The sequence below is a fragment of the Cebus imitator genome, unplaced genomic scaffold, assembly GCF_001604975.1.
Source record: "Cebus imitator isolate Cc_AM_T3 unplaced genomic scaffold, Cebus_imitator-1.0 Scaffold203, whole genome shotgun sequence".
Lineage (NCBI taxonomy): Eukaryota > Metazoa > Chordata > Mammalia > Primates > Cebidae > Cebus > Cebus imitator.
The window spans coordinates 2,933,110-2,945,536 of NW_016107518.1; the positions used below are offsets into that span (position 1 = coordinate 2,933,110).

A 12,427-nucleotide genomic window follows, 5' to 3' on the forward strand; every position below is an offset into this window, starting at 1 on the left:
ATCCAAAGACAAAGGGAGAATATTGAAAGCAGCAAAAGAAAAGCAGCTCATCTTGTACAAAAGATCTTCAATAAGATTAACAGCTGATTTATTGTCAGAAACCATTGGGTTTCCTATTACAAACTTGATACGTAAATTTTTTTAAAAACAGAAACCATTGGGAATAGATGGTAACAGGATGGCATTTGAAGCACTGAAAGAAAAGAAACACTTCCAATCAGTAATTCTGTATCCAGCAAAACTATCTTCAAAATAAATGATGGTGAAATTAAAATATTCCCAGTTAAATAAATCCTGAGCTATTTATTAATAGCAAACCTACCCCACCAGAAATACTAATGGGAGTTCTTGTGGGTGAAGTGAAAGGACACTAGACACTAACTTATGCATATGAAGAAATAAAGACTGTCATTATTGGCAATTACAAGAAGATAGTATGTAAATACATTTTTATGTTTTTTTTTTCCTTCCAATCTGATTTAAAAGATACTTGCATAAGGTAATAATTATAATTCTTTCTTGATGGACATACAGTTTTGAAGACATAATTTAAATGACAATAACAGCATGAAGGAGTAGGGAGAGAATGGAGCTATCTATGCAGGAGGAAAGTTTTTTATGTATTATTGAAATTAAGTTGTTTTCAATCCAGACTAGATTCTGTAAGTTCAGATATTAATTATAATTCTATTGGTAACCATTAAGAAAATAATTAAGAAATGCTATAGTAAGAGAAATGACAAGAAAATTAAAATAGTATACTAGAAAACTTCTAATTTATTTATTTATTTAGAGGTGGAGCCTTGCTCTGTTGTCCAGGCTGGAGTGTACAGTGGTGTAATCTTGGCTTACTGCAACTTCTGCCTCCCAGGTTCAAGTGATTTTCCTGCCTTAGCCTCCCAAGTAGCTGAGACTACAGGCATGCACCACCATGCCTGGCTAATTTTTGTATTTTTAGTAGTGACAGGGTTTCACCATGCTAGCCAGGCTGGTCTTGAACACCTGACCTCAAGTGATCTGCCCACCTCGGCCACCCAGAGTGCTGGGATTACAGGTGTGAGCCATGACACTTGACTGAAAACATCTGTTTAATACAAAGGAAAGCATAATAATGAAACAATAAACAGAAATGTTTTAATATGTGAAAATTAAACAGCATACTTTCAGATAACCTGTGGGTTGAAGAAGAAATCACAACAAGATTAGAAAATGCTTTGAGATGAATAGAGGCAAAAACAATACACCAAAACTTAGGGATCCAACTAAAGTAGTATTTGGAGGGAAGTTTATAGCTTTAAATACCTATGTTTAGAAAAGCAGAAAGATCTCATATCAGTTAGCTCATGCTCTACCTTAAGAATCTGGAAAAAAAAAATAAATCCATAGCACACGGAAGGAAGGATGTAATAAAGAGTAGATCTGAAATAAATGAAGTAGAGACGAGAAAACAAAACCATGCTGGTTCTCTAAAAAGATAAAGGAAATTGACGGACCTTGAGCTATACTGACCAAGAAATAAAGAAGACTTCAATTTGCTAATTTCAGTAATGAAAGGAAGGTGGCAATTTTACTGAATTTATGGAAGTAAAAAAGAACTATAACAGTATGAATGGTTATATGGCAACAAGTTAGAGCCCAGTTGAAATGGACAAATTCTTTGACATAAACAGCCAAAACTTATTCCAAAAGAAACAGAAAATTTGAATAGACGTGTAACAAAGAAAGAGGATTCGTAATAACTTCCTACAAAGAAAAGCCAAGGACAAGTGAATTCACTGATGAATTCTTCCAAATACTTAAAGAAGAATTAACACTAATCCTTCATAAGCTCTTCCAAAAAAATAGAATATGAGGGAATATTTTTTATATAATTCTGTGAGGCAGTATTACCTGCAGACAAGACATCACAAGAAAAGAGGCCAGGCGTGGTTACTCACACCTGTAATTACATCACTTTGGGAGGCCAAGGCAGGTGGATCACCTGAGGTCAGGAGTTTGAAACCAGTCTGACCAATACGGAGAAACCCCATCTCTACTAAATGTAAAAAATTAGCCGGATGTGGTGGCACACACCTGTAATATCAGCTACTTGGGAGGCTGAGGCAGGAGAATTGCTTGAACCTGGGAGGCAGAGACTGTGGTGTATATATGTGTGTATGTGTGCGTGTATATATATATATACATGTATATATGTAGCATATATATGTATATATGCTATATATGCCAATATGCTACATACATATATGCTATGTATATATGATATGATATATATATATATATGGATATACAGATTTTCTTTTTAAAGAGCCGGGGTTTCACTGTGTTACCTGGGTTGGAATGCAGTGGTGCTACCACAGCTCACTGTAGCCTCAAACTCCTGGGCTCACATGATCTTTCTGCTTCAGCCTCTCAAGACACTGGAGCAGGAGGCACATGATACCATACCTGGTCTTTTTTTTCTTTTGAGACGGAGTCTCTCTCTCTCTCCAAGCTGGAATGCAGTGGCGCGATCTCAGTTCACTGCAACCTCCGCCTCCCGGGTTCAGGAAGTTCTCCTGCCTCAGCCTTCCAAGTAGCTGGGACTACAGGCGTGCATCACTATGCCCAGCTAATTTTTATATTTTTAGTTAAGAGTCAGAGTTTCACCATGCTAGCCAAGATAGTCTCAGTCTCCTGACCTCATGATCTGCCCACCTTGGCCTCCTGAAGTGCTGGGATTACAGGTGTGAGTCACTGCTCTGGCCTTTTTCTTTTTTTAAATTTGTTTTTAGGGATGGGATCTTGCTGTGTTACCCAGGCTGGTCTTTAACTTCTGGCCTTAAGTCATCCTCCCTGCTCAGCCTCCAGAGTGTCTTGGATTACAGATGTGAGCCACCATGCTTGGTTCTCATTATGATATGTCAAAGAAGTACAATTTCCAATAAAGTTACCTTTAAAAAAATCAACGCCACATCTGCACCATATGTGAGTATGGGGTCTGAATTTATACTATGTGTTTGGTGTATAATGTCAAACTAAGAAATTGTCATCAAAACTAGACCTGCAACTAGCATAAGCTAATACTGAATAAATCCCTTTTAAGAGTTGATGATGGCCAAACATGGTGGTTCATGCCTGTAATCCCAGCACTTTGGGAGGCCAAGGCAGGTTGATCATGAGGTCAGGAGATCGAGACCATCCTGGCCAACACAGTGAAACCTTGTCTCTACTAAAAATATAAAAATTAGCTGGGCGTGATGGTGCACGCCTTTAGTCCCAGCTACTTGGTAGGCTGAGGCAGGAGAATTGCTTGAACCTGGGAGGCAGAGGTTGCAGTGAGCCAAGATCGTGCCACTGAACTCTAGCCTGGTGACAGAGCAACACTCTGTCAGAAAAAAAAAAATAATAAAATAAAATAAAATAAAAAAAGTTGAGACTCCATAGAAAATAACCCCCACTGAAAATATAAACCATTCTAGGAAACCAAACCTTGACAGGGGGTTGGTACATACAACAAACGAGGAATATTACTTTAAGATTTAGAAGTTGTATCACAGTCTGAAAAATAATGTTCAAAGTTGTAGAAAGAAGGTATAGAAAGCAGAATGCAAGAACAGGAGAGAGGTTAAAGAAACTAATATAGGCATGGTGGTGAGACAAAGCAGTTGCAGATACAAAAATACCCATATCCACATGGCACTGCCATCATTTATTCAACGGAATAGAAAATAAAGTTTGGTGGTTGTAGTAATGTTGAATGATTTTTTAAAACTCTGTACAATAATTTAGTATATTTTAGCATCTTGAGCTCTTATACAGCATACTTTAATACATAATATTCTTGAATTATTTTTGAATAGCAGATTATCAAATTATCTATTGAAAGACATGATAGTTTAGTGAAAACTTCTTTTTTTGTTTGTTTGTTTTTTGAGACGGATTCTCACGCTGTCACACAGGCTGGAGTGCAATGGCACGATCTTGGCTCACTGCAGCCTCTGCCTCCAGGGTTCAAGTTATTCTCCTGACTCAGCCTCCCCAGTAGCTGGGAGTACTGGTGTGTGCCACCATGCCTGGCTAATTTTTGTTTTTTAGTAGAGACAGAGTTTCACTGTGTTAACCAGGATGGTCTCAATCTCCTGACCTCATGATGTGCCCACCTAGACCTCGCAAAGTGTTGGGATTCAGGTGTGAGCCACCAATACTTAAATTTAGAATTTGAATGGAGTCTGAGTAGAGCTCACTGGGTGTTTTTTCTTCAACTGGTCCCTTTCAGCTGACTGCCAAACCAAGTGCAGTGTAGTCTAATGCCTAAGCATTCTTTCTCCAAGCAATCCATCAAGGGAGGATTGATTACTGCTTATAATGACAGTAGAGTATTTTTATCAAGGTATCTTTTGAGTAAGAAATGATGTTAAGCTTAGTTATACTTCTTTTTTTTTCAACCTTTGTACCTGTTGACTCTTTGTATTGTACAAATAATACAGTATTTTATTAGCTCACATACTTTTTATTATGAAAAATATTTCAAATTCATTTTATTTTTAAAAAACCTGTTTCTGTGTATATGATTTATGGTATTATTAGATTCCCTCTCGTTTGCTGAATGTGGCTGCCAATTCTCTGGATATATGTACATTTCGTTTAGGGAATTAGAATGAGAATAAAATATGCTCTACAAACCTCTTTGAATTAGTCTGAGACTGTTTAACTTTTAAAATGATTCTGCTATGAGATTTTTCCAAAGATTCTCTTGTATCTCATTCTTAATTGCAGTAATGGAACTTTTTTGCCTCTATATTATTATACGCTTTTTTTTTTTAAAAGCAAACTTACTTAAATTTGAACATTATGCCCTAACTCTAGAGGTGATCTCTGCATAAATGATACACAACCACTACCCTAAAACCTGGAAACTCTTTATTGCTAATATTTTTGGAACTCATCTCCCATTCACTTTATTGCTTAAGTGACTCACTTTAAGTAACACTAATCTGGGGCTTTGGTCTTTACTTGAATGTGCTCTCTTCTTTTTTTCACTGGTAGCTGATTTCTGTCTCACCTTCCTGAGAAGTGATAATGAGTTACAGATTCTCCAACTTTGTTTCCAAATTTGTAAATACAGAAGGGCTGCTGGGCTTTCCTGCTCCATGGTGCTTTTCTTCATACTTTCATTATTGACACACTTGGAATTCCTACAAGTGTGGTTAATTGCAGGATTTGTGAAATAATTGTTTAACTTTCGGTAAATTGTTCTGGTTATATTTCTCTTTAGGGTTCCATCAATGTTGCCAACTGTATGCTAATTATATTTGAGACCCGATAAAAATTAGTCTATTTTTAAAAAATAAATCATACAAATTTCTTTTGAATTTTTGCTTGTATTTAAAATCTTCGGTATGGTGTTAACTATAACAATACTTTGAGTAGCGAAAAGGACATTTTGAATATCTGAAAAAGGCTTTTATTTTTTTCTATTATTTTTATGCAGTTTTTTCAGAATAATTGGAAAGGTCATTCACATATAACCACTATTATTTGATACATTTTTATATACCCTTAAATAGTTGGCAGCATTGTCTTTGATTCTCTGTTGGTTTGGGCTTATATAATGTCTTTTTCTTTTCTCCATTTTTTTGTTTTCTTTTTTTTTTTTTTTTTTGCTTCCTAAGGACATGATGATACAGCGCCATGTGCAATTTTGAAAAGTATGGATAGTTTTAGCTTTCTGCAACACCCAGTCCACCAGAGGAGCTTAGAGATTCTGCAGAGATGCAAGGAAGAGAAGTACAGTAAGGCTACAAATCCTGATAAACTGTTGTCACATATCCATTTGGAAATGGAAACCAGGAGCATCCTACACCAGGGTGGGATACAGATTGCATGGGCAACATGGCCTGCATGAATCTCTCAGCAGTCTTTGAATATTTCTATTGAGTCTTTAGTACTTTGTTTTGAAAATACTGGTATACTTGTTCGTTTAACCTTGGTGACTTTTCTGTTTGCCTGTGATCATTGGGTTGTTAATTATGCTTGGTTACAGTCACTATATTGGTTTTCGTTGTCTTTCAAGTAGCCAAGTGATGGATAGGAAAGAACAATGCTGTTTTTTCCCCTGCTCATTAACAACCACCAAAAAAACCCAAAACTTTATTGAAGTCTAATTGAAGTAAAAAACCAAATGCAAAGAGAACAATTCGATCAGTTTTGATGTATGTAGGCACCCATGAAATTTTCTCCAGAATGAAATTATTTCCAGAATCAAGATAATGAATATATTTGGTGCTCCCAAAAAGTTTTCTCTGCCCCTTTCTAAATCTGGCTGATTTTTGTGCTTGCCTATGCTTGGATTTAAACATTAGCAAATGTTATTTTTGTGTATCATTGATAAATCCGCTTAGTTTGATTGCCATACTTCAACCAGCCTTTCCTATGTTTGGTTTAGAGCAAAGCCACCACATTAATGTTTTGGCTTGAGGAAGAATAACAGAATAATGGTACATGTTCTTTTTTGTTTGCTTTTTTATAAAATTGGTGTAAAAAGATGCCCTTGGACTCCATTTCTTTTCTTGCTTTTTATTTGTTGTACTCATTCTGCATAAAAATTGATTCTTTTGCCAGTTGTAAGATTACAATTGAGGCACTGCTATTCTGAGAATAAGGGGAACCTTCAAAATACTCAAAGACAACTGAGCAATTTGCATATAATGGATTTACATAATCTGTTCTGAGCTTTTAATAAATTACCACTGATTTAGTTTGCTAATTTCACAGTTTTCTGGTTGAAATTCCATGAAATTTTACTATCCAGTTGTCAGTGAAAGGAGAATATAAGTAGAATTCCTAAGAGCAAATGTGGATTCTTTTTCAGTTCCCGTTGCTGTCTTGGTTTAGGATAAAAAAAAAAAAAAAGGTGTGTAATGTATTATGAAAAACAGTATTTAAAATATTTTCTCAGTTTAAGAACAAAGGTAAGTGTTTCATTTAAAAAAGACATCCTTAAAGTTATTCTTAATTATTGCTCATGTTTCTAAGAGGAATGTAATAAATCCTCATTCCAGTTATTCATCTTCCTATTCTGTTCTTTAATACACAGGACATTATTTAAAACAGTCTATAAATCATTTTGAGGAGCTTAAATTCATTTCTATTAACCCTTAAATAGTTGCAAATGGTTTGTTTGCTTTATTTTTACATGACTTAGCCTGACAACCCCAGACCTGATTCTGGATCTTGAATAGGAGGGCACAAATTTTAGCATAGGCTGCATGAAGAAATTGTGCATTTATGTGTGCTCACATGCAAATTTGTACTTTTGTGAACGTTGGAACTCTTCTATTATTTTATGTAATTTATTTTGTTTTCCGCTATAGTATTAGCAATATGCTAATTATAAAAAGATGTTACATTATATATTTTATTATATGTAAAATTGTTAATTCAAGTTCAGAAGATTGTTCTTAAAAAAACAGGGGACTACCAGCTTTAGGTAGTGGTGAATTGGTGAGGTGAATGAATACTCCCACAAGTAACAGTGATAACAACTGGAAAAAAAAATTTTAAATAACCAAATATTTGAAGGCTCTGGAAAAAGACCAGAAGTAGGCAGAAAGTAGGGAAAAGTATATTCTTTCTAGGTGGTAAAGCAGTGGGTAAGAATTGTGAATTTGTAGCATTTTATATGAGGGGTTCCCTAACTTGCATTATTTCAGAGACAGAAAACTACAATAACCAATTACAATTACTAGGAGAAATTGAAGAATACAATGAAGAGAGATACATAATTATTTTGTTTGTATTTTTGATATATCAGCTGTCTCTCAAATGGATCTATAGATTGAATTCAACCCAATAAGTATAATAGCAGATTTTTTTTGGTAGAAATTAACAAGCTGAATCTAAAATTTTTAGAAAAATGTAGAATACCCAGATTTTCCAAAATAATTTTGAAATAGAACAAAGCTGGATAACTTATATGATTTTAAGACTAAAATATTCATGGCATTGTTCTATTGGTGTTAAGGATCAAGAGATTAATGAACCAGATACAAAGTACAGAAGTAGATCTGCACGTACACAGTCAGTTGATTTTCTATTAAGGCACCATGATAATTTAGTGGGGGTAAGTCAGTCTTTTAAACAAATAGCACTAGAACAACTGGGTAACCATATGTTTTAAGAGAACTTTGATCCTTATATCATACATGTAATTTAACTTTGAAATGTGTCATACAGCTGTTTATAAGGACCAAAACTATTGAATTTGTATTAAAATGGAAGAAAACCTGAGAAACAAGTCTTTGTCATCTTGTGACGGGCAAAAGTTTCTTAGATGAGACATAAGAGCATAACTATAAAAGGAAAAAAGTGACAAATTGGAGTTAGCCAATTTGAAAACTAATTTTCTTAACTGCTGTTAAGAAAACAAAAAACATACTACAGCCTGGGAAACAGTATTTGTTAGAATTTGTAATATTCATACCTGATAATGGACTTGAAAACAAAATATAAAAACTCTTACAATAATAAGATAAATAGGCCAGTTTTCAAGTGAGCAAAAGATTTGAATATACACTTGCACAAAAGAAGATTTATATGTATTCTCATGAAAGATGTTCAATTTTGTTATTCATTATGAAAATGCAAATTGTAATCACAGTGAGGTCACATACCCTCTATAGTGGCTAAAATGTGAGAAGTTGAAATACCAACTGATGAAAAGGATATGGAGCAACTGGAGCTGTCATACTGTCTCTTGGCAGTGTCAACTGGTACATGTTAGAAAACGGTTTGTCAGTTTTTTAAAGATAAGCATATTTTCCCCGTATGTTTCATGAATTCAAATCACAGTTATTTACCTGAGAAATGAAAATATATATTCACAAGAGACTTTTATAGATCAACCTCTAAAGTATTATGCTAAGGGAAGGCCTACCCTCAAAGCATACTGTTTTATTTCATTTATATAGAAATCTAGACAGTGCAGACCAATCTGCATGGATAGCAAGTTAGTGATTGCCTTGACCCATGTAAGTAAGTTTGAGGGATTGTCCAAGAAGGTGCATGAGGCAACTTTGGTTATGGTAGAAATGTTTTGTATCTTTCTTTGGTGGTTATTAATGTGGTGAATACATTTGGCAAAACTTATCCAGCTGTGTGCTTAACATGTATATGTTTAGCTGTTTGAAATTTTTATTCCAATAAAAAATGTTTAACTACATGTCATGAAGCCTGATACAAGTTACAAATAAAGACCTAGAAGAGATTATTTTTCATGAAACTAAGAATATCCAAAATAAAAAATTGTCTATGATCAGAACTACTGCTTTCATATGGTATGCAGAGACAAATGTAGAAGATATTGGCATGAAAACTGAAGGGAAAGCAGGGGGCTCTACTGCTCTTGAATTAAAATAATCTTATCAAGTTTAGGAAATCAGTATAGGTAAATAACTTGAACATGTTGTGCCTTAAGGACAATCACAATAATAACAATTTTTATCTTTTAAGGTAGCATAAGAAACCTTTATAAAGTGAAAACCAAGAAGGGAAAAAAATGAAAGAGTGAAATAAATGAAAAACATGAAATTAAATGCCAGAAACAGATATTATTTAAAATTAAATGTTTACGCTCACCAATTAAACTCTCAGTGAAATTTTCAGTAGTTTAAGTGATAGCTGTACGATTTTAAAGTGGTGAAAATAAAAGGATGGATAGTGATGTACCAGGCAAATGTGAATGATAGCAATTAATAAAGCTAGATGGTAATATGAACAGATGCTCACCTATATATTTTTTTAAAATTTAGTTGAGAAAGGCAGAAGCTGAACCCACTAGAAAGTTTCGGAGATTTAATAAGGAACTTGGTAAATGTATATATAAATCTAAATAAGCAACAACGTTATAAAACTTATAGTATACCTAATTTACTTGATTAAGGAAAGAAAACAAGGTGAAAGTAAGTATTGGGTAGCAATAACATTCCTAATGAGAAGGGGATGACTTTAAAATGTTTGAAAGTTCTTGTACTCTTCAGGGAAACAGAAATAATTAGGTTAGAATTCATTAGTATGTTAAACATTTAAGGATATACAATTTCTGTAACAAAAGAAAGAAGATACAAAGAAAGCAGTTCAATAGAAGGCTCAATGAAAGCATATAATAGTTAAGGTAAATAAAAAATATAAACTTAGACGTCAGAAAAAATATTTCAGATGTATCAGTTACAGCAGTAAGTTAAAATAGACTAAACTGAACAGTTTAAAAAACATGAATTAAAGAAGATGAACAAAAGTTATCTGTAGAATGCTTACAAGAGACAAATCAAAATACAAAGAAATTAAGAAGATTAGGAAAGAGTTATGCCAGAAAATTTATCCTTATTCTCTTGTACTTTTTCCCATCTCCTTTAGGTAACCACAGATTTATTACTATAAGTCAGTTTTATGTTTTCTTTTCTTTTTTTTTGAAATGGAGTCTTGCTCTGTCGCCTGGGCTGGAATGCAGTGGCGTGATCTCGGCCCACTGCAACCTCTACCTCCCAGGTTCAAGCAGTTCTCCTGCCTCAGTATCTGGGACTACTCCCAAGTAGCTGGCACTGCAGGCGCCTGCCACCACACCCAGCTAGTTTTTGTATTTTTAGTAGAGACAAGCTTTCACTGTGTTGGCCAGACTGGTCTCGAACTCTTGACTTCAGGTGATTCATCTGCCTCAGTCTCCCAAAGTGCTGGGATTACAGGCATGAGCCACTGCACACCACATAGTTTTATACTTTCTAAAACTTTTATACAAATGGGATCACACAGTATGTATTTTATGTTCTGATTGTGTTATGCAACAGTTATGCATGTATTCATGCATGTTTTTCCAAATATCAGTCATTTGTTGCTCAGTTGTGTTCCATTGTATTTGTATATATACATAATTGTATATAATTTATATGACATATAATGTATGTAATTGTGCTTATTGATTTGTTGGTGTATTTAAAAGTTAAATACACTGTTAGAGCTATTGTGAAGAAAACTGCTATGAACATTCTTGTTTGAGTCATTTTGCAGACATATTTTTATTCCTCAGTAAATACTTACGAGTGGAGTTTCTTCATGAAGTAGATATATGTTTAACATCATTACGATCTGTCAACCTTTTGGTATCTTAAAGATGTTCCATGTTCTTAGGGCTTTATTTATGATTATTCAGATGTCATTCCATTGTCATTCCTTCATATGTCATGTATCTTTTTTTCCTTTTGTTTTAAAATTTTCTCTTTATATTCGGCATTCAGCAGTTTGACTCTCAAGTCCCTAAATATGATTTATATTAATTTTCTTTGGGATTTGCTACACCTTTTGGACTTTCCATTGTTTTTCATCAGATTTAGAAAATTTTGGGCCAATATTTTTCAAAAATTTTTTCTGCTACAATTTCTTTTTTCCTTCTGAAACTCCAGTTACATGTTGTTAGACTATTTGATATCATCTCAAGATAGCTATTTTAAAATTCTTTTTTGCTAATTTGAACAAGTGGGAGATCTTGGGATATGATGGGTTTTTTGTTATGTTGTTGTTTTGAGACAAAGTCTTTCTCTCTCATCCAGGCTGGAGTGCAATGGCGCAATCTTGGCCCACTGCAACCTCCACCTCCCAGATTCAAGCGATTCTCCTGCCTTAGCCTCTCAAGTAGTTGGGATAACAAGCACGTGCCACCATGCGAGGCTAATTTTTGCATTTCTGTAGAGACAGGGTCTCTCCCTGTTGGCCAGGCTGGGCGTGAACTCCTGACCTCAGGTGAGCAGCCTACTTCAGCTTCCCAAAGTGCTGGGATTACAGGTGTAAACCACAGAGCTTGGCTGGATCTGATGATTTTAAAATGGGATCAGGGCTTCATTTTTTTTAATTATTTTTATTTTTATTATTATTATTTTTTTTTGAGATGGAGTCTCACTCTGTCACTAGGCTGGAGTGCAATGGCACGACCGTGGCTTACTGCAACCTCCACCTCCCAGGTTCAAGCAATTCTTCTGTCTCAGCCTCTCAAGTAGCTGGGACTACAGGCACACGCCACCATGACCAGCTAATTTTTGTATTTTCAGTAGAGACGGAGTTTCCCCATATTGGCCAAGCTGATCTTGAATTCTTGACCTCATGATCTGCCCGCCTTGGCCTCCCAAAGTGCTGGGACTACAGGCATGAGCCATTGCGCCCGGCCCTTTATTTTTTTTTTAATGTTGTTTTATAGTTTTCAATGTAGACATTTTGTACTTTTAAAAATTTCATTTCAGAATATTTATTGCTATTTCTACTTCCCAGCCCTGCCACCTCGTCCCCACCTTCTACTCCCCACTTGAAGACAAGGTCTCACTCTGTCGTCCAGGCTACTGTGCAGTGGCACGATCTTAGCTCACTGTAGTCTCGATCTCGGGACCTCAACCAATCCCCCCACATC

The 12,427-nt window shown here is 35.0% G+C and overlaps 1 protein-coding gene across 8 annotated transcripts in view; it reads left to right on the forward strand.

Annotated features, from left to right (window-relative positions):
• Positions 1 to 12,427, forward strand: part of MYO9A (myosin IXA) — a 279,254-nt gene that overhangs the window by 149,082 nt on the left and 117,745 nt on the right. For 7 of the 8 annotated variants that reach the window (XM_017548134.2, XM_017548127.2, XM_017548128.2 and 4 more), the window contains one exon: positions 5,652 to 5,771. The exons of the other annotated variant lie outside the window; for it this stretch is intronic. In XM_017548134.2, the coding sequence (XP_017403623.1) occupies positions 5,652 to 5,771 (120 nt within the window). The remainder of the gene's footprint in view (positions 1 to 5,651; positions 5,772 to 12,427) is intronic. 8 annotated transcript variants of the gene reach the window in all.